This window comes from Montipora foliosa, chromosome 5 (assembly GCF_036669935.1).
Source record: "Montipora foliosa isolate CH-2021 chromosome 5, ASM3666993v2, whole genome shotgun sequence".
Lineage (NCBI taxonomy): Eukaryota > Metazoa > Cnidaria > Anthozoa > Scleractinia > Acroporidae > Montipora > Montipora foliosa.
In genome coordinates this window covers 11,672,154-11,694,653 of record NC_090873.1, presented here as the reverse complement: position 1 = coordinate 11,694,653, position 22,500 = coordinate 11,672,154, and the positions used below count along the sequence as shown (strand labels likewise).

Sequence of the window (22,500 nt, the reverse complement as noted above, 5' to 3'; positions counted from 1 at the left end):
AATAATAATAATAATAATAATAATAATAATAATAATGATAATGATAATGATAATAATAATAATAATAATAATGTGACGATCATTACGATGACCACGACAATTTTAATGATAATGAGAATAGCAATAAAATGTTGTTCTTGACTGTAATTATTTAAATTAGATTTTAAAATTTGTTCTTGTGTCAGGGATCAGCTCTTGTTATCCTAAATAATACTGAGTTAACTGTTGAGAAGGATTTCCTGTTTCCATTGGTGGCTGTTAGGAGATTGGACCCGAGGCTAGAGTATTATGGGATGTAGAGCGAGAGGAACACGAGTTGAAGTTGTTGAAGACATTAAACGTTGAGTTTATATGGACAGGTGTCGTCGTCTCTTCCATGCAATAACAGTAGCTGAGGAAGGCAGCTAAATAACAGCTTGTACCGGCGTAAGCCGCAATGTGTTGAAGATAACGGTCATGAAATTAGTAGAGTGGCGTAAATTACATCTTACCTAATAGTGTTCGTATCAGTGGTACCAGGCATATCTTTCAACTTCAAAATCTCCACAACTACACATGATAGGATTGCTAAATTGAACTAAAATCACCAGAAAACTAGTAATTACAGGCAACGCTTGGCAAATGCACATAATAGAATAACAAAAGGTGTAAATGAATTGCCATAGTCAAGAGTTCATCACCCAAGAATAAGAATCTGGTTTCCGGTTTGACCCCATCAGCGTCAAAAAAGTGTCCATTTTTCTAATTGAGCGTTTTCACATGACGTCACGGCGGCCATGTTGGTGTTCCAAAACAAAGAAATGGCGGCCATGATGGTGTACCAAACTAATCCTCCGGGAATTGAACTCTATTTTTATGCAAATATTTCCTTTTCTTTCAGTAGTCCAATATCACTGCGGGTCACGTGAGTGAAAATGCACCATGACCAAGTTTTCGCGGTAAAATAAACAGTAGACCAAATCAGCTAACTCAATGTTTGTACCAAATTCAAATCTCCCCTTTAAAAAATTGTTTGTGTTGCCTTGTCTACGAAATTACTTTCAAACTTTTTCCCAGCTTTTCGATCCCTAAAATTGTTTATACTTCTTTGTTCCCTAGGTTACTTTGTCATTGTTCGCATGTTCCCCAGTTCACATAAGCCATGCTACCTTGTTCCCCGAAACCCCTGGGAGGTTTTGACATCCAACGCAAATTGCCCCTTTGAGTCCAAGCATTTGCTGCTTATCTCCGACAGTTAGGTAAGGGTAAAGGTCAACGTTATTTTTAGCTCAGGATAAATGGAACTGTTTAGCCTTTGGACGCATTATTTAGGGAAACTTTGTGACGTAATTGCCACGATTGATACGAAACAGCAAGGGGACACATCGTGACGCTTATAGAAATCGTCTTGCGAATATTCGTTTCCTTTTTCTGGACAGATCTGGGGAGACGATGCCCTTCTTGTAAGTTTAATTTTTCTGCGCTTTTGTGAATGCAGACATGTCCAAGACGGAATTGGGATACTACTGTCAGGGATCCGGGATGTATTTTTATTTGAGCTTGTCAGTATTAGTTAATCTAAAGGTAAATTCATTGTTTTTAACCAAGCAGCTTGGAAGCTTATGCGTTCATTTTTCTTTTGAAAACTTGCTTGTTATAGACATTGCATTACTTCGAAAAGACAACATTCATTTAGGAAAATTGCGTCTTTAAGTTGTGTTTTTGAAAAGCTTCTTCCATTTTCGTAACATTTTGGTGTAAACAGAGCATTGTCCTCAAAGAAATTATTTGCTATTCACTTTTTGTTTTCGTTACTTTGAACTTTGCCTTGTACGATTTTGGATTAGCTATAATTAATTGCACTCCTCTCCATTTCCATCAATCTATCATCTACCTAATCACTAGTAAGTCACCGATTTTCTCGACCATCACTTATCAAATGTCTTTGTCAGAGACTGGGAATTTGACCCTCAACCAACAGACCATTCTATAGTTCTGTGCTCAGTTACCAGGCCTTTGAATAAAAGTGAGGCTGGAGTTGACCTTGCTTTGATACAAAACCTCGCAGCTTTTCTTATGTAAATAGAAACTCGTTAGAATTATAGCAATATGATTTATGTAAGAAAAGCAATGAGGTTTGTATTAAAGCAACTGTCAACTCCAGTTTCGTTTTTATTCAAAGGCCTGGTAACAGCACAGAACTGTAAAATGGGCTATTGTCAGTGTTTAGGATCCTTTCTGGTTCATCTTTCATTATAATTATCTTTAATGTTCATCTTCTACTTGTGAAATTGGGATGGCATATATATGACTTCATCATCGTCATTCATTCATAGCTTATTTAGACATTTAGTCATTTATTTGTTTATTTATTTATTTATTCATTTAACAGCTGTGGTTACAGGGGGTAAGAAAAGGATATGAAAAAAGGAGAGTAAGGTATTTCTGTTAGTATCTTGTACTTCTTTTTCGTTACACATCTCTTACATGTGATGTGATCATTGGATACAGAAAATTTGTTGCCATCATGAGCTACTATGTAGTATTGTACAAATTATTTTGCCAGTTCCTTGACGTATAATTTCAACACAACAATATTTGGTAATGGTAGCCTTTATGAAAGTATTGCAAGGCAAATAATCATTGGTGAATTTTCCAGTTGAACTTAAATGTCATCCTCCTGTGGGCAAAAGAAGCTGTTTTGTGTTATCCCTCCCAGGGGTTTTGGGGAACAAGTGAACATGGCTATTTTGAACTGGGGAACAGGGGAACAAATAGAAAATTTCTTAGGGAACAAGGGAACATACATGTAAACTATTTTAGTTAGGGATGAAAAAGCTGAGAACAAGATTGGAATTAATTTTGGGAACAATTAAGGAAACCCAAGGAATTTTTAAAGGGAACAAGGAAACAAAGTCTTTCTTTCAACCCCCTTCCCCCCCCCCCCCCCCACCCCACCCATCCTGGGAGAGCCTCGTTACTGACCCCAAGGTATCAATGAAGGAAATGAAAGCTTGGGATGATGTTTCATGGGCCATTGGAGCTCAGATTAAGCACTGGTCCTCCTTGGATGATTAAAATTGTTGTTATTATGAAAGTTGAATTTTTGTCATAAACAACTTTACTCACCAAACAGGCAACAAGCACTGGTCCAACAAAGGCCCACACAAATCCATGCGAGAATGAAAACCAACAACTAGAAAACAGGAACATCACACCGGATTAAACTCAATTCATGTCAATGGTCTTTTTGGACAGCCTCTTCTTTCAACTGCTTCGAAAAGTAAGAAGATAGTAAATGTAACCTCTCGCTTTCCGCGTTTGACTGGATTTCGTTTTGTGGCGTTATGGATACCGAAGCAGATGTAATTTGATTCGTACTGTGCACAGGGCTGAGGTCACCTGCGCGCATGACATGGTAATCTCAGTGTATAAATTGTCCACTCGTTTTGGTCATAGTTCATATAGATGGATTGGTTATGAAACCGCTAAAACTTTAAAGCGAGAACGGTGCTGTTACATGTTATGTTAACCATGCACTATCTTCATTTGTCTTCTGTTCACAACTCGTTCGAATGATTTCACCGGAAACAGCCTACGGCTTAATAATAACAATCATAAACTTTATTTAAGTGTAAACTGTATTTGGCGACGGGCACAAATTGGGGTCAGTCTGTACAGAAATCAAAGCAACTGTATTCGTAGGCAACAAGTATCGCTTCCATTCGGATCCCGTTAACTGAAAGTATTCCTCTTATCATAAATATAATCATTTCCCTATTTGCTTTTTTAGCCTAATCTATGCTTAATACAGTTATCTAGTATATTTTATTGTTTCACTGTTTAGTAGCTTTATCTATGATTTGACATTTATACTTCTGTTAAGACTTCTTATATTAATGATTTAGGGAGCCTATCTCTTATAAGTCCAGTGGTTTCCCTTGGGCTTCCTCGCCATTAGCTTTTTAATGTTTTAAGCACTTTGTCCTCTGTATTGATGCTAAACAATAAAATTGAATTTGAACTAGGTACCTGGAGAGAACCCTCTCAAAGCAGAGTAGAGAACTAACAAACCGGATACATTCGCTCTTCTTGATTTGGAATCAGCAAAAAAATAATTAAGTTTTCTCTACCACTTAACGCCTTTTTAATGAAGAGTAGCCCAGAGAGATATTTAACAATTATTCCATGAGCGCGCGCTAGAGATGAGATGGTAAATAGTCAATGAGGCGCGTAGCGCCGAGTTATACAATGCTATACAATACATACATAATTGACCGCTCCCCATAGGGGCTTTTCAGGGCCAATGAAACTCAACAAAACGACAGAACAGAACAACAACAACTGTTAAGAATCCCAACTGGCCGGAGGCAAACCAGTCGGCTATTTACAAGTGCAGCTGGGAAGTTGAACCAGGGACTACCAGGATCAAATTCAACGAGTGGTCAGAGTGGGTCTTGAACCCGGGATCTCCGGATCTCAAGGCAAGCGCCCTAACCACTGGGCCACACTGCCAAACTGCCTAACCACTGCCTCCAGAGTTGGCTGTAACCAGTCTCATATCCAACAATTCCGAATGGAATAATTGTTTTATCAAGTTCCTTAAACTCGAAAAGTTTGGAAGTATGAAATATGAGCGAAAAAAGCAAGAAAATCCGAGCGAAATCGAAAAAACTTGATAAAGATGCGATGTCTGGTAATACTTTTCAGGCTCATCACTAAAACATTTTTTTCCTTTTCGCGTGCATCTAAACGTCGGAATCGATGCAAACTTTCCACAAAGAGGTTTTCTTTTTTTTTTCTTGCTTCATTCAGAGAGAAATTTCGCTTTCCAGCGGGAAAAAAAAAGCTTAGCAACGCTTAGCGCAATCAATTGCCATATAAGGTCAACTGAACTAAGGTATATGAGCTGATAACCGAGATTTAGTGAACCAAGAGCACGAGAAATGCATTAACCTAAGTTGAAAATTGTCATCCGTAAGGTTTTACATTTTCTATGTTACTTACACATCTTCTCGCATGCTAGTGTTCATACTTCCGTGGATCAGAGTATTTATAGCAACAGCACAAGTAACCAGAAGAGTTGGAAATCCTGAAAAGGGAAAACGGAAGAAAATTAACGAAAATCTCTCAGGGAATCACAATTGTGAAGTTCCATTGAAATCCAGAAGTGCAAATAATGACGTGCATTCTGAATTCTTCATCATAAAACGAACTGTTTACAACTGGTTGATTGGTGGGGCAAGGAGTTTTATTTGGCTACTCTTGGCACACAAAAAATAAGCGAAGTGCATGGTCTGTATTTCTGTATACAAGTCGGGTGAAAATGCATGGAGGAGAATCGTAAGGGGAACTCTTCGTAACGCTTAACAAAACCAGGGTGCACCTAATATCACCGCACATTTCTGGCCTTCAGTACCATGCATCTTTCAGTGTGTACTCTAAAGCTCAATTCTGCTGTAGACTTGAAGGGCTATCCCATTTATGGTTTGATGTTGGGACCTACTGCACAGGGTTGCCTAATGGGGCTCTGCCGACAGAGCCAATGTAGTGGGATGTACATAGTTTTATAATACGGCGTTATCTCCAGTTAGCTGTGATCGGTCACTTACGTCAATGACCATGAATTGTCCATTCGGTAAAACCGACGGACGGGAAACAACATGGAAGACACGACTTGTCTTTTCAACTTGGGACAAATCCATTGTTAAGGAATAGGAAAAAGAACAACGCGAGGTTCTAGAATACTCGTTGAAACAACCATTAGATGTATTATTGTATTATTACCCCAAGCAAATCCATAAAAATACTTTCTGCTTGTGTTCACGTTGAATACATTGACAACTTTCAAGTATAGCATAACTCCTTCCATGACCATCCACCCAAACGCAACGAGATAAAAGTAATTAATCGCGATGGCAACAGATAGACACAAAGTCTGACAAGAGAGAAAAAAAAAAGGAAAAAAAAATTAAACACGGCAGTACGAGTTGAATTTCAACTACCCCTGACTTCAAGTCAATCACTTTTTCCTTTTTTTCAGGGGAAGTCGCGTTAAATTCACTCAGTTTTAAAAGTGAAATTAACAAAGTTATATATGAAAAATTGTGGTCAGTTGTTTGAATTTTAGGGGCCAGTTGCTCCGAAAAGCGTGATTGGCGCTGACCATTTGTTCAGTACTATCAAAACCATTAGGTTTACATGGTATCTAACATTGGTTAGCGCTAACTATGCTTCCCGGCAGCAACCCTGGCCAGCCCATTAAAATGCATGAAGCTACCCCTGAGATAACAGCAAAAAAAAAAAAACTATTATGAAATGCAGTTATTTATTTATTTACTATTTATTTATTTATTTATTTACTATTTATGTGTGTATACCTCAGTCTCGCAAGAGGGGCTGTGGGTGAAATAACTGCTTAGTTTACGTAGTTTTATGCCGCATTAAAGGCGAAATTTTGGGGGAGAAATTTGGACGTATACCTACCATTGCCCTGCGTGGCGTTAGTTCCTGTGCAATCGAAGCGTTTTCTGGCCGCGCGAGAATTGGGGCTAAACTCTTGCCCTATGTTAAGTGCGTACAGAGGGCTGAGAGGTTTGCAGTGGAACGCTTGTTTCGCTGGCTAAACCTTGTAAGCAATTGGAATATGTAATTTCTGACGGTTGAGCGTGCAAATAAGGCAGAAATTTATATTTCTACGGCACGGAAACAGAAGGGTATGGGTACCATTGGTGTAATGCATGATGGGTATCATGCTGTCTATGAAGTGTTAGCTCGTCACGTGGTGAGCCATTCTAGGCCTGCATCAGTCTCTGTAACTTTTTTTTTTTTTTTTATATATATCGTTATTGTTCTGTAACAAGAAACTCTTTAAACCCCTGAGGGTTTGTGGCACTGCATTGGTTCGGGTAATACCTTCCCAATTTTTTTCCTCAAAAGGGTTTTTTTTTATTTTTCGTGTCCGGCAGTGTCACAGGTAATCGGGTAATCGGTTAGTTAGATTGTTCATGGCAGCGGCCAGTGCGAGGCCGAAAGAAACAAAAATAAACTTAAGGGATTGCATTTGTCTGTGTGGTGAATTTGAAGCATCAGGCCTTCAAATATCGGGAACGTTACCTTTTGCTCTATGGCAGTTATACCAGTCAAAAATACCACCTGAGCTATAGCCAGACAAACCACCATATTCAAGCGTATATGGGTCTGCATCGATTTTACATTCCTTGCCAAAAAATAGAGGACACAAGTTAGTACAGGCTAATAATCATTTTTATCTGTGTTTCACGAGGCTATCCAAAGCCATTATCGGCACCGATCTCTGATTTTGAACTGGTACACTGATGCAACCGTCAGTTCTTCCAGCATGTGAAATTTAATGCTTTAATGCTAATTAGCTAGTGCATGTGCATTGACACAACCAAAGCAAAGAATCGGCTTTTGCAAACTCGATTCCATCCAATCTCGTCCCCAAAGTCCGCTTTTCTTTTGGTCAGCACCAAGAACACTCTGGCCGCTTCTAAAGCAGGAAGTCCGCAAATCGTGGACTTCCGGATCGTCTACACACGCTCAGAAATTTGTGGTTGTCAACGGTTACAAAAATGGACCTTCACTACGACTGCGCATAAATTGGAAGTGGCCAGCGTCCGTGCTCTTGGTGCTGACCAAAAGAAATGCAGACTCTTGGGACGAGATTGGATTCCATATAACTCATCTAACTCGCCTACAACTGTGCGCGAATATACTATAATCACGCTGATACTTTAAAAAACATTTTGAACGGAGCTACTCTCAATAATAATCATCACAGCATACTCACGGTCATCTCGTTTTTCGATTGAAATAGAGAGCATGACATCACTAGCAATTGCATGATTCCATTTATACAAGTTAAGTAAAGTATTAAATCCTGAGGATCTTTTGATGGCTACGAGCACGGCAATAATACTTTACACAACGCGAAACATTTGCTAGTTTTATTAGCAAACCTGAGAGTGTTTTTCCTTGTCTGAAAAATGATTAGAGAGTCCTACTTATTTTGTTGGTTATTTTATTTAAAAACATTTCCTTCTATAAATTTATTTTGATTATTTTCTGACCCTCTTCTCTTCGTAACGAGGGGCCATGATCATGGCACGTGATTTCAGGCCATCTCATCGGTTACAAAAATATTGATGACTTACAGAAGGAAGAGGTAAACCAATATGGAGATAACCTCTCCAAGGAGCGAGAAGGATGTTCCGACGTACGTGACTATCTCCAATGCAAATTTATCGTTACTTGGTATCTATATATGAGAAAATCAAAAAGACAAGAATTACAAAGAGTGATGACGACGATGATGATGAAGATGACGATGACGATGGTGATGACGAGGATGACGATAATGACGATGACGATGACGATGAACATGAAGATGTCAGATGACGGTGACGATGGTGAGACGATGACGATGACGGTGATGACTATGAAAATGAAGACGATGATGACGGTGACGATGTTGATGACGATGACGTTGATGACGATGAAGAAATTGATGACGATGATGACTATGAAAATGATGACGATGATGACGGTGACGATGTTGATGACGATGACGTTGATGACGATGAAGAAATTGATGACGATGATGACGATGATGACTATAAAAATGATGACGATGATGACGGTGACGATGTTGATGACGATGACGTTGATGACGATGAAGAAATTGATGACGTTGATGACGATGAAGAAATTGATGACGATGATGACTATGAAAATGATGACGATGATGACGGTGACGATGTTGATGACGATGACGTTGATCACGATGAAGAAATTGATGACGATGATGACGATGGTGATGACGATGACGATGACGATGGTAATGACGATAACGATGGTGATGACAATAATGATGACGATGATAATGATAATGGTTTTAGTCATTTGCTGTTCAAATCAATCCCTTTAGCTCCAGATTTTTTTAAAGTGAGTTGCTTCAAGTATATCGATGCTTGTTCCATTATTCTTGTCTTCTCGACCCTTTCAGGAGCCCTTGACTACCCTGTTTGTGTTTTAAATGTTCTGGTATTGGCCCAAAAAAATGCCTTTTGGCGTGCTTTTGTTCAGCACTGGCTGGACTTTATGAATCTATTTAAATAAAGCGACCTACTAGTAGGAGTTTCCAATTTTCAAATCAATTTAAAATCAAATTAAATGTCAGCTTTTTCAGTAGCATCAAGAGAACCAGCAACGGCTTCCTTAGTTTGAAGCCAACATGATGCACCCTCCACTGCCCCAAATCCCTGCTTAATCAACAACGAGAGGATTAATTAGAAAGGCTCAAATCCGGCTCTGACCACTAGTTACAATGGCGACTTTAAGGTCTATGACGGCGACGTCGACGAAAACGTCTCGTCAAAAATCACCTCTTTCGCGATTATTCAGTCTCGTTCACGTCACACAATGTGGATGAAGTATCCTGGTATATATGCAAGCCATTTTAGAGTAAGAATAGGGAAGATATCTCTTTACAATCATTGCTTTTGTTTCGATAGCCAATGAAGCTTTGGTTGGCACATTAATGACAATAGGCGACGTCAACGATATCTTCCCTGTAGAATTTGTATGCTGGCGTTGTCCCTAAAACCTCGAATTAGGTGCCGGATCTCACGTCGTTTTTGTGCAGAGTGCCGCAAAATATTTGTGCTAAAATGCGTGCCGCGCGTGCAGCATGCGTGCAGCACGATTATGTTTCCAATTTTAACCAATCATGTTACTGAGGGTTTTGCTTCGGTTTCGTTGACGTCACCGTCGTAGTTCCTAAAGTCCCTAGCCCTTTCCTACATGTAACTCGAAAACACGTGGCTCTCCTGACCCCTTCCAGTGTTGAGTTTCAATTATAGGGGCTCATTATTACCGAGTCATCGAGAATGAACATTGCATTTCGAATTCAAGTTATTAGAGTGTGCGTCTGTGAATAAGCTTGATGGTTAAGCGCTATCTCGTGCACCCTAAGCAAGACCTTTTTTACATTATAGAGCGAGTTTCAATCGATTGTCGTCAAACCAAAACCAAAGTAAAAGTAAAAAGGACGAAGACAATCCGGCAAATCAATCAAAACTCGAAGTAATTACACGTAGCCGACACAAAGCGCGGGAAAATGTGCACGCGCAAGCCACGATTGGTTTTGGTTTCTCTTCTGATTGGTTGAAAAAGTGGCGCGAGAACTTTAAACAAATGACTGAGGGAAGTAATGCAAAACCAAAGCAATTCGCAATTACTTTCGACTCTCAATTGAAAACCGCTCTATTTTTACTGATTTCAATAAGTTAAGAAGAATGTACCTCTGTTTCTCCTACTTCCATTAACACAGCAAAATTAGTCAAATGATTGCAATCACACGTAGTAGTCTCTGTCGAATCCTCGACCAGAGTGCAACCTACACTTGACCAGGCGCCGTTAAATCTCGAGCTAAGAAAGGAAATGATTAGTTCTCTTATTTTCTCGTCACCGACTACGTTAAATTTATTACGATAAATATAGTCCATGTCTGCGTCCTCTCAGTTCAAAGCGACTCTAAGTGCGAAACGGTTTTTTTTTTTAATTGCTGCTGCAGTGAGTGGGCCTGAACCGAACGAACGAGGCAGCTTTCTAATCGGGAGAAGAACACATTTTTCTTCGAAACGCAGGGGATTGTGGTCAAATGCGCAAGGAATTGTGGTTATGCGCGAATGGAGAAATTAAGATGTGGGATGTGCGGAAATCGTTCAATGAAAAAGACCAAGAACTTGGAATGTTGTAGGAAACAGATCTTTTAACGACTTATCCAGTTCTCAGGTCTGTGCGGGACATCGTTTCTGAGTTATTTGTCGACACGCAACTTTAAGAGCCTGCTCTGTTTTTCATTTCAAATGAAGATAGTTTCACTGTCACGAAACAAAAACTAAAAATTCGAAATCGTTCAATGAAAAAAGCCAACAACTTGGAATGTTGTAGGAAGCAAATCTTTTAACCACCTCTCCAATGCTCAAGTCTGCGGGACATCGTTTCTGAGTTATTTCTCGAAGCGTTTCACGCAACTTTAAGCAGAAATTATCCGTTGAAACTCTTAGCTGAAACGTCTGTGCAATGGCACTGCGAAACAAGTTTTAGCAGGCGTTGCACCGTCGGTTCCATGAAACTTTGTTGAACTTCCATTGAGAGGCAAGTTTCAGGAAAAGTAGAACCGCATTCTACTTCTGCAACGCTCGCAACGATTGCAGTGGTAATGAAAACAAGACTTTCACCGCGTTATACCACTTCCGTGAAAGTGGTCTCGCTCCATCTTGTCACGCTACGCCGCGAAAGCCAGTCAAAAACCGCAACATTTCGAGGCCAGTTTCAACGTTCCCACTTTTCGGCAGCGCCGTTGCACATAAGTTTCAGCTAAAAGTTTCAACGTGTAACAGCGGCTTTATAGAGATTTGTATGAAGACGCCATGTGGTCCAGTTAAATGGCGGCCGGTAATCAACGAAAACATCTGAAGTTCACTTTGCGATGAAAGCGCTTACTCTTCGCTCATGAGATAAAATACATGTGTATGACCACATCTCCTAATGTACCTGAAAGCCTCGAAGTGCTGAGATTCGTAGGGATACGGTTAATTAAAATCACAAGATCTTCTGAATTTTTATCTAAGGGAGGTTGAAGATGACCAAGAAATAAATCTCTTTTTCAAGTTTCCAGTTCCATGACGTCTTTCGTATAGAAAATACAGAATTTTGAATTTCCGAATTGTCACCTTCAGTGACGCCATGATACAAAGCTATTTGGTGAAAAAAAAACATCATCTGCATCTTTTCCAACCATAGGCAGAAAAATGCTTTCAATACCTTATTGAAAAATTCCAGAATACGCAGTCTGACTTTTCTTTTATACTGTCCTTCAAAATAAAAATAACAACATTTAGAATAGATTTAGGCCAATCGCCGCTAATAGTAGTCCATACCTTCTGCTTCTACACGTCCCCTTACGGGCGGGAACTTAAAGTGATTTCATTTGAAATCGATCACTGCCTGTGCCAGGTATGTGTATTTGGTCGGGAACGAATATAATGGTTAAATATGGAACAGAAGAGGGTACAACTAGTGATGAAATACAACACCAGACACATTTAGTTGCCATACTTGACAAACGGCCTTGAATTATCGTGTTTCTGACAACTCCGCTACTCCTCAACTTCCCCCTTCCCATCATTCAATGTTTCTTTTCCAAAAACAGGTATTTTATTTCTGGAATCAACATCGAAAAGGGGAGAAATTTAGTGTTCGGAAATGTGACGGGTACTGTAGTTTTCCCAAACCACGCAAATTTTTTTTTACTGAATTTCAGATCAGCGTCCTGTGTTGTTATTAGCATACCTTTTTATTCTGTAACTTAAATGTCACATGATCAGCGAAGACACTTTTAACCTTCGGTAACAGAGAACAGGACATTATTTGTGATCCAATTCTGACGTTCTTCCTATAAACAGAGACAAGATTAAGAGCTGAAAAATGTTTTGAAATAGGTTACCTCCCATTTTACACGTATCTGGGTATTTTTTAATCCACACCTTTTTCTCCACGGATTAAAAAATCACAACTTCCGTCCGTTAAGTATTCAAATCGAATTTGCCCGTCCACACGTATCGATCCGAATTCGTTCTAGTATCCAGAACTCCTCAGTCACTATTCAATGCGCCATAAGGCGTGCGATTTGTCGAGAAGAGAAGCGATAGCATTTCGTTCAGCGGACATGTTGGATATATACGCGGTAAAGACTGGACCTGAGTTTGTACCAGATTCCACCGTCGTCGACACGATTGCTAATTCTTTGCGTGCTGTGGAGAGCAGATTTTAAAATTTGCGGATTCATATGAGGGATTCTCCGGATACGTGTGGACGGAAGGCGAATCCGGAAAGAAAAGGTTGCAGATTCAAAAATATCCGGATACGCGTAGACAAGGGCTGAACGCGGATTCTTTCTATTTCGTATATACCATAAATAATTTGACCCTAGATTCCCTTTGAAGAAAGGGCTGACCAGAAGTGAGCAAAGTACTTTTTGGGGTCATCCTGTTGTCGGGCAACCCCAACGAAGGGAGAAATGGAGGGCGAAGCAACTTATTCATGGCTTCATTGCAAAAGGCAAAGGATGGACCAGGGACCTGTGCATAGTGACAATTTCTGTCAAATCGCACACTTGAATGATATAGCGAGCTTTTTTAAATGAGAACGTTCCGAGAATTTCAAGCTTGGAACTGTTTAAAGCTGGTTTTCACTAGCAACGGAAGCACAAGCGTAAGCACAAACTTAAGCACAAGAGATTCGTGTCAAGTGAAGTAGAACCATAGGGCAAGCAGAAGCACATGACGCAGAGACAAAATTCACTAGTTCCATGCTCTCTCTACCAAAGCCGCGGCGCTGTGAGTGGAATCTGGAACGGGTCTTTTTCATTGGACAAACATCACAGCTTGCGTCACGTCCCATTTTCAGAGACCACACAAGCGCAGGCATAAACGTAAACACAAGGAAAAGGGGAAATTTTGATATTTGCGCTTGTGCTTCTGCGTGTTCCATGCCCCTTTTCACGGTAAAATAAAGTTAGTGCTCTTGAGCTTGCATCGCTAGTGAAAACCAGGCTTAAAGAATAAAGTGAACACAACGTTTTCGCCAAAGACGTTTGCCATGACTCATAGATCCCAAATAGCTTTACAGACAGACAGTGCTGTAGAATTTCAATGACAATCTATCGGACTCAGGATAGAAGACTGAAACAAGTCACCAACCTGTCCTTTATTCTATTTGCTTGCCTGGGTAGTAGCCCTTTTACATTATTGTGCCACATGCAAACTGTGTATCTCTCTGCAAGAAGGTAATCGTAATACGTAAGGGACTGGTCACGTCATTCCGGTAGAAACGTTCTTGTTGGTTAAGGGAACCATAATCCCAAGCTTATTTCTGACTTAACTTGATATCATTTCTTTTCATACTTTACGTTGATCGCTACCGGCGGTTTTTCGGTATGCTAAATGTCAAATTATTTTATACAATACAATACATACTTGATTGCCCGCTCCCCATGAGGGCTTTTCAGGGCCAATGAAACACAATCAACGAAACAACAGAACACAACAACTACAACTGTTAAGAATCCCAACCGGCCAGAGGCAAACCAGTTGGCTATTTACAAGTGCAGCTGGGAAGTTGAACCAGGGACTACCAGGATCAAATTCAACGAGTGGTCAGAGCGGGTCTTGAACCCGGGATCTCCGGATCTCAAGGCAAGCGCCCTAACCACTGGGCCAGCTGCCTCCTGACATTACTGGTTTAGAAAATTTCTTTAGTTATGCAGCACTTCAAAGAACAGATTCTTGAAATACCGCGGTCAGTACTTACACGCTAGCAGCGATCGGTGGTCATTTGAAGGAAAAATATATATAAAATCTTGGTACCTTGGGTGCCAAAAAGTATGGATGGAAGTTTGATGAAGTTTTCATCATCTTGAGTCAAGCTTCTCGTGATATTTGTTCCACGCGGTCGGAAAACTACACTCCTGTTATAGTCAGCAGGAATTCTAAGAACTTGAAGAACTGAAACGAAGAAATGCTGGCAAACAAAAGCTCTTTAAAAAACAAAAAAACGAAAACAAAAAGAACATACGTAATTGACCACTCCCAATACTAGTGGCTTTTCAGGGCCAGTGAAACTCAATCACGACAGAACAGAACATCCAACAACAATTGCTTAGAATCCCAACTGGTCAAAGGTGAGCTAGTTGGCTGTTTACAATTGCAGCTGAGAAGTTGAACCACGGACTACAAGGAACAAATTCAACCAGTGGTCAGAACGTGTCTTGAACTCGGGATCCCTGGATCTCAAGGGAAGCGCCCTAATCACTGGGCAATACTACCTCTTGACATATTCCCACTCTGTGCGTTAAATTTACTCAAAGAAAGAAGATTGGTTATGTCAAAGAAGATTCAGTGACATTTCGACACTTCTAATAAGGCGGTGACTCATGGTTCAACATTTGTTGATGAACAAATGTTGCAGCACTTGTTCGACAAATTAGACTGTGTATAATGTCATGTTGAATGCTGAAATAGGCCATTCAAAAATCTTCGCGTTTTTGAACGAAATTAGAGACAAACGCTGTTCCGTTCAACGATCTTCCATTAGTTTAACGGCGTTACCTTAATCTGTTGTTTTCCAGTCTCGTGATGAAGATACCCACGCTTCAACATTTGGTGATCAACAAATGGCATACTCAATGTTGAACCGTGTGTCACCAGCATGAACTTATAAATTCCACGAGCCTCCTATAGCTTCTTGATAGAACACCCGAGCTAGCATTCTTTCAAGGCTAGTCCGCAGTAAGGATACACAGGACATTCGGTTATGTAATTACGGGACCGATTTTTCTAATGAGCAGGCTAAGTTTCTGTTTAGTACTTCTCAGGTCACCCCTATTGTTATTGATCTGGCCCCAGTTGTTCAAACGATGGATCGCGCTATCCACGGGATAAATCACTATCCAGTGGATAAACACTGGCAAAACCAATTGAGTTATCCAGTGGATAGTGATTTATCCGGTGGATAGCGCTATCCATCGTTTGAACAACTGGGGCCAGGCCTCTGTTGTCCGAAGTATGGATAGCGCCGCCCACTTGAGATAAATCTATTGGATCAACAAAAAATGAGGGGACAGAGAGGGAGGCTCAGGGCGTTGGCCGGGATATGTCATGTCCACAAAAGTTATTTTTAGACGAGCGGAAGTCTGTCTTCCGAGACGTCCGCATGAAGTCTTGGCTCGTTCTCAGGTTCTTAGTGAAAAGAGAAAATGGCGGTGCACGTGGAAGGCTGATGAATATTTATTTTCTTTCAAACATCAGCCCGAGGTTGACCTGCATGCGGACGTCTCGGAGTACAGACTTCCACTAGAACAACGACTTCCCCTCGTCTAAAAATAACTTTCGTGGACATTACATATCCCAAGGGCTGGACCGGGAGCCTCCCTCTCTGTCATCTCGTTTTCTCTTGGTTGGATAACGTAATTGGTTTTGAGAGTGTTTATCCGGTGGATAGTCATTTTACGGGATTCGGTGAGTGAACGAGTGACAGGATGGATGGATGGATGAATGCATGGGAGGGCGGACGGACGGGTGGATTAGATTGAAAACTTAGCTCATATCCTACAAGCGCGAATGGATCAATTGTTTTATTGAATTTCTTTATAAAATTATCGGCGAAATCAGTTACCATGTTAGGTCCCTCAGTTTATGAGCTGATGGGGAAAACAGAATGACCCAATCAGATCGTTAGAAACGCAATATCCGAGATTGAAAGTTTAAAAAAATCCAGTAATATTCAACGGAAAAGAGTTGCAAAAACGATTTGAGTTATGCATTAGAACGTGCGTTATCTACTGTATAGCTCTGTCTATCAATTCGAACGATTGAAGCTTGGTACACAGTACACTGAATTGCCCTTATTGAGCAGTCGACGCTAAGAGAGTAGAACTGTGATTGGCTTAGAGTTACGTTTGAGTGCGAGTAGGTGTTAAAGTATTTGTTTTCGCTATTGATCGCTCTTCGTTGTCTAGTGTTTGCCAAGTCATAAGAAGGCTCTAATTTAATGTCAACTGATTAGTCAACGCATGGTTGCCGAAGCACGCAAAGTTGTTTGGAAACTTATACTCAAAGACGGACAAATCTAAAGATCGCTGTTTTATATCATCAGTTCATCGTAAGAGACACGGTTCCTCCAGTAATCCTTGACTCGGCAAAATTCCAGGTTCATCCCCTGCAATAGCGAAATTTGTGACTCCAGATGATTGACACTTCAATAATTGTAATCATCTTTATTTCAACGATTTGTTTGGTGCACTTTGGCACTTTGGTGTTTTGAGTGCACTTTGGTGCTGCGTGATATGGTTACGTGTACTGGTCGCATTGGCATACATGAAGGGGCGGACGGACGTACGGTCAGCACTTTGTCACTTTGCTGTTTTGAGGTCTCCGTGGCGATCACTCAATTAAAACAATATCACTTCACTATAAGTTAGTCTCAAGTGCACAACATTTATGGTTTGTTTTTGGCCTCACATGCATCATCAACAAAAAGAGGTCAGATTTCATTAGATTACAGTGTGTAAGAATACCATTAACAAGATTAATAAATAGTCTAGAAAGAGTAGAAACCTTACCTAATTCTTCATCCCGGATGGAGATTTCTTCCGTAGAGTTTATTATCTTAGCTCTAAATCTTCTTGGAAACCTGGCGTAATTGAAAGCAAACTTCTCCAATTTATCGAAACGAAGGAGTATGTTAGTTTTCAATCCAAAATGCTGAATTTCCCGAATTTTCTTGACGAGTGATGATGTTATCTTGACAGCACGCTGCAAAAACAGCAAATCACTAAACTCAATGCAAAAAATAACGTAGTTCCTGTGTGACTCATTAGGGAACCTCCTTTCGCGTAATTACCTATCCATGAAACATCTTATTACCTGTCCATGAAGCCACACATCTTGGTTATTGTGTGCATTTAAACCCAATTCAATGCGTTTTCTTCTATAGACTATTAGGGGCGGATCTAGGGGGAGGGTGACGGTCACCAGTCAGCTACGCCGTTCCTTAGTGGTGCACCCCCTCCTAAGAAAAATCCTGGATCCGCCCCTAACTACTTCCTCGATTCGACAGCCATTTTAATGTCTATTGTTTAAAAAAAGATATTATGGGATGCTCAGAAGACAAACTGACATGTATTTGCCCCTTGGCCATCCCATAATGGCTATTGGAACAAAATGGCTGCCGTATCGTCAAAGTAGTCTCTTGTCCAAGATCATCTTTTAAATTAGTGTTCTTTTAAATCTTTCTGGTTTGTTTGCTCTTTTTTGGTGGGAGTTGGGGTTGCGCGTTGTAACAAAGAGTTTCATACTCCCTTCTTGGTCAATGATGCCCGAGTTTGAAATCTTGCTCTGCTAGTAATAAAGTGGATTAAATTTGTCTTCGGTAGTTTTAAACTCAAATCCAACTTCATTTGTGAAAAGGAAATTAACTGCCCCCATTTAATAATAATAATAATAATAATAATAATAATAATAATAATAATAATAATAATATAACATAATATAATATAATATAATATAATAATAACTTTATTTAATTAAACTGCTAAAATTTATCGGTTTGTTAAAACAAACTGATATTAATTCATAAGCAGATAAATATAGATATTTCTGAACCACGTAAAAATGATAATAAACGGTAAAATACAATCACATCACATACAATAAAAAAAAATCAACTATTTAAATTATATCTTAACAAATAAAAAAGGATAGCAATAAGAAATGCAATATTTAATTTACCGTGCACCTATGACTTAATTTGTCCGATTTCAGCAAAAGAAACTATATAAGGCTGCTTTGAATGATGAAAAGGTTGTAATTGATCTTTTTGATTTTGGTAAATCGTTCCAATCCTTCGCTGCAGCATATTGAAACGTTTTTTGTCCAACTGTTGTATTTGCTTTTGGTAAATGTAGTGTAGTGTTGTCTCTGAGATCTCTTCCTTGAAGACTTAATCGCCGAGGTAGATAGCCTTTTAGTTGCTTTGGAGAGCTACAGTCGTTGATGATTTTATAGACCAACTGAAATCTCAGAAAACGCCTTCGATTTTTTATTGTTAAGAGTCCAAATTTAGTTCTCATGCTCTGAGCGCCGGAAGTCCTTTTAGCTTTGAATATGATGCGCATAACCTGACTTTGGAGCCTTTCTAGGCTGTTTATCATTGAATTCGAACATACCATCCAAACAGAATCAAATATTGGTAGCATTGTTTGTTTATAGATCTTCAATAGAACGCTTCTAGTCAGGAAACTAGAAAGTCTGTTTATAACAGGGATTTTTGGATACGTTCTTTGTTGCATATACGAAAGATGCTCTTTCCAAGTCAAGGTACTATCGACTTACACACCAAGGTATTTATAGTTTGTAACTTCCTTGAGACGATAATCGTAAATAAAGATCTTTAGATCATTAGAATATTTTAGACTTCTTTGAATTCCAATTTTCATGACTTCTGATTTTCCTGGGTGTACAACCTGATTACTTGATGACGATAAGCTAATGTTGTCAAGATCTCCATTAATACAATGAGATGTTTTGTTGATATCTCCGTACGCGTCACTGTAATGGATCTCAGTATCGTCTGCAAACAAAGTACAATTTGAGTGTTCCACTGCTCATGTAACATCGTTATAATGCGCGCAGAAGAGAGTTGGTCCTAAGACGGACCCTTGTGGGACCCCATGTCGAGGTGCTAAAGATTTTGATTCTGTTGAGGTGCAAGTTACATATTGTCTACAATTATCATGATATTTTTAACAGGCTGTTTTTTGTACCCCGTCCCACAACCTTTAATCTTTAGTACTAAAACCGATATAGCTTCTACGTTGATTGCCTTATTTCCGCCAGTCTGTTCACCGGTTATATTTTGGGAGATTCGTTTGGCCCATAGGTCGTGCAGTACTTGATTCTTAAGACGTTGCCTGAAACACCGCTGCCGACAGCGGTATTTTTGGAGTCACTTATATTGCTTTCAGAAAGTTCATCTAGACCAGCGAGACCTGTGTGTTAGCAGCATTGCAAATGATGGCGTGATTCTAATGTTTCCTTTTTAAAGCTTTTATACCATGTAGTGGCCGAAACGGGTTCAACTTGGCATCGTTGACAGTTGGTTGATTTTTCGTCGATAGGAAGTAAAACATCCGATTTCGACCTTGTGCGTAAAATTCACCCAAAAAGGAAATGATATCTTAAAATTTCAGGGTTAGCGCTTTGTTAAAGTATTAGTTTCACACTGACGCCATACACGGTGACGTCATAGCCACTCAGGACACTTAACACTCGATGAGGTCATACCCACTGATGCTATGTAACCACTGACGCCAAATTCACTTTAAGACATGTTATGTGACGTCATATTTCTTGACAATTTTTAACTATACCCATTTGATTAAAACTTATTGCCCCAACCGAGTTGGAAAACTACACAAGTTTTCTTTACCTTGAGTGATGTCGTCTCGCTAACATTAAGCCTATCCATTTGGTATGTATACTCATTTACCTAGTGGGTAAAATAAGGAAAAAATGTTAGGTCAGCCCACAGCTGTTTAAAGATCCTGGGATTGGGATTGGAATGAGGCACCTTGAAGAGCCTGAAACTGACAAGCGAAAAGTAGCCATTCAATTATGGAAGTCAAGCCAGGATTCGTTGGAGCATGTAGGTTTATTAGAAATTATGCAGTTCTGTATCTTTTGTCCCGTTGTGACTGATGGAGTTCATCTCATTACTTATGCATGCAGGTACACTGGCGATCTTGGACAAAACTCTTGGGAAAAATTCCGGCTTAAACATCATTTGAACGGGCTGTTTGCAATAAACATGTCGCATGACCAATAATTAGTAAACTTAAAGCCATGGCTCTAAAAATTCTAGAAAAAAGGGGGAAAATGGAAAGGAACTTTATTCAAGTGTCTAGGCCTCCAGCGCTGGAGCACAAATGGGCCATTTCTGAGTTGCTGTTTGTCTCGGTTTCGAAGTGAGTCTTGGTGCTCAACTATTGTAAGGGAAATGAGTTTGACTTGCATAATACTTGCATAAGAATACGCAACTCATTTCCATTTGAATGGTTGTGCACTTGAACTCGCTTTGAAACTGAGGCATGCAGCAAATCGGAAATGGGCTATTGGGGACACCGTAAACTGGAATCAACAAATTAACGCAAATCAAATCAAATGTTGATTTTTGAGGATAGCATAAAACCGGAGTACCCGGAGAAAAACCTCTCGGTGCAGAGTAGAGAACCAACAAACTCAACCCACATATGACGCCGAGACTGGGAATCTCGGGCACCGTGATTGGTAGGAGGCGAGTGCTCTCATCACTGCCTCATCCCACTGCGCCAAAACCAAGGGCCATCTGTTAATTAGCCAGAAGGCACGTTTTCAGATTAATCACACACTCGAGAATTCCACACCTCTCTTCGGAAGCGAAAGGCTTTTTGCCCTCCGATGAAATTTCCATTAAAAAAAAAGAAAGTTTGTTAAAGTTACAACAAAAAAGCACAAGGATTGGTATGGAAGTCATCTTAAGTGTGATTCAGTGGAGGGTACAGCACAAATCCTTATAACGTCTCTGGCCAATAACAGCATCTTTTTTAAAAGATATAGGCACTAAAATCTGCATGGTGTCATATTTTAAGCCGCTGTTTTCATTTTCGGCTAAAACGAGAGGTCACGTGACGAATTTTTGCTGTTTTGAGAGAGAGAATCTCCCTGAGGAGTAAGATAGTCTCTTACCAAACTTTCCTCAGCGGAAATTGATGCATTAACTGAGATTGTTGGATTTGGCTGTCCTGTTGGTAACGTTGGTGATACCATTAATGGTTGCGATGGCAGCAATGTTGGTAGTAGCGTCGGCGATGGTGTCAGTGGCATTGTCGAATTCCAAGAATCACCTGCATGCAGATTATAAGTATGGGTAATCAAATGGTGACGGGCGAAATTAGGGTTAGGGTTAGGGTAAAAGCGGATTCGCAACCAGGGAAAAGTAGTCTCTTACCTTGTCAGAAGGGATATTTTTGCAACTTTTGGCACTTAAAAAGGTCACCTAGCAGTTTCGGATAAGCAAATGGTTTGCCGGGAAGTTTTCAGAAAGTAACGTTCAGCTAGCAATTTCTGAAATGAAGATATCATTCCCTAAAATTTTCGGACACTTCAATCATTCTTCAGCTAAGATATCCGCACAGATCAATTTTTTTCTAGGTGATAAAAACATCTCCTTAAACAGTCTTTATGCATTACAAGGAGCCTATAAATGCCCCTCAAAGACTTTTACTTAATTTTCTCGTTGGGTGCCCTTGAGAAAAACCAACTATAACGACCATAGCATCAATTTATGGTATTCATGGATTTTTCTCCTGCAAATAACCGGTCTGATGAATCTTCATTGTTTACCTACGATGTTACCAACAACCATTTTGGCTTATTTAAATGTGAGCCTTCCTCTGCTACGAGAGATAAACTATTAATCCCTAAAGGACAGACAATGACCTCTGTCTAGATAATCATTAAAATATACAATATGTTAATATAATCATCTATTGTCAAGAAGAGTGATAGTCTGGACTGTGTGTCTAAAAGAATGTAGGGACTCAATTTGCCGTTACAATGGCCTAGGCCAAGTCTTTGAACTATGATAACTAAAGCTCTTTTCGCAATATTTAGCTTAAGGCGGGGAAGCACAGGTCTTGACTTTGCACCCAGTAAGGTGAAACTAGTTGAGTTCCCTACAATGTTAAAAGGCCTCGTCAGCCTACCCTGACTTTTGACTTTGTTTTAGCTATAACCATAGGACCACTTGATTGCACGAGCCCTCGCGTTTTGGCATATGTGTTTGTTTTCCTTTGTTAGATCGATCTTTCTTTAAGTGAGTACTAGCTTTGCATCC

General features: G+C 39.8%; 1 protein-coding gene across 2 annotated transcripts in view; it reads right to left on the bottom strand.

Moving 5' to 3' along the window:
- The window catches only part of LOC138003615 (adhesion G-protein coupled receptor D1-like), a 40,753-nt gene that overhangs the window by 5,959 nt on the left and 12,294 nt on the right, over window positions 1-22,500 (bottom strand). For both annotated transcript variants that reach the window (XM_068849785.1, XM_068849784.1), the window contains exons 3-16: window positions 21,351-21,508; window positions 20,056-20,115; window positions 17,189-17,381; window positions 14,436-14,573; window positions 13,770-13,845; window positions 12,361-12,463; window positions 11,833-11,882; window positions 10,305-10,431; window positions 8,157-8,260; window positions 7,096-7,198; window positions 5,767-5,917; window positions 4,987-5,071; window positions 3,109-3,175; window positions 492-577 (exon numbers count right to left, since the gene is read on the bottom strand). In XM_068849785.1, coding sequence (XP_068705886.1) covers window positions 492-577; window positions 3,109-3,175; window positions 4,987-5,071; window positions 5,767-5,917; window positions 7,096-7,198; window positions 8,157-8,260; window positions 10,305-10,431; window positions 11,833-11,882; window positions 12,361-12,463; window positions 13,770-13,845; window positions 14,436-14,573; window positions 17,189-17,381; window positions 20,056-20,115; window positions 21,351-21,508 — 1,501 coding nt within the window. The remainder of the gene's footprint in view (window positions 1-491; window positions 578-3,108; window positions 3,176-4,986; window positions 5,072-5,766; window positions 5,918-7,095; window positions 7,199-8,156; window positions 8,261-10,304; window positions 10,432-11,832; window positions 11,883-12,360; window positions 12,464-13,769; window positions 13,846-14,435; window positions 14,574-17,188; window positions 17,382-20,055; window positions 20,116-21,350; window positions 21,509-22,500) is intronic.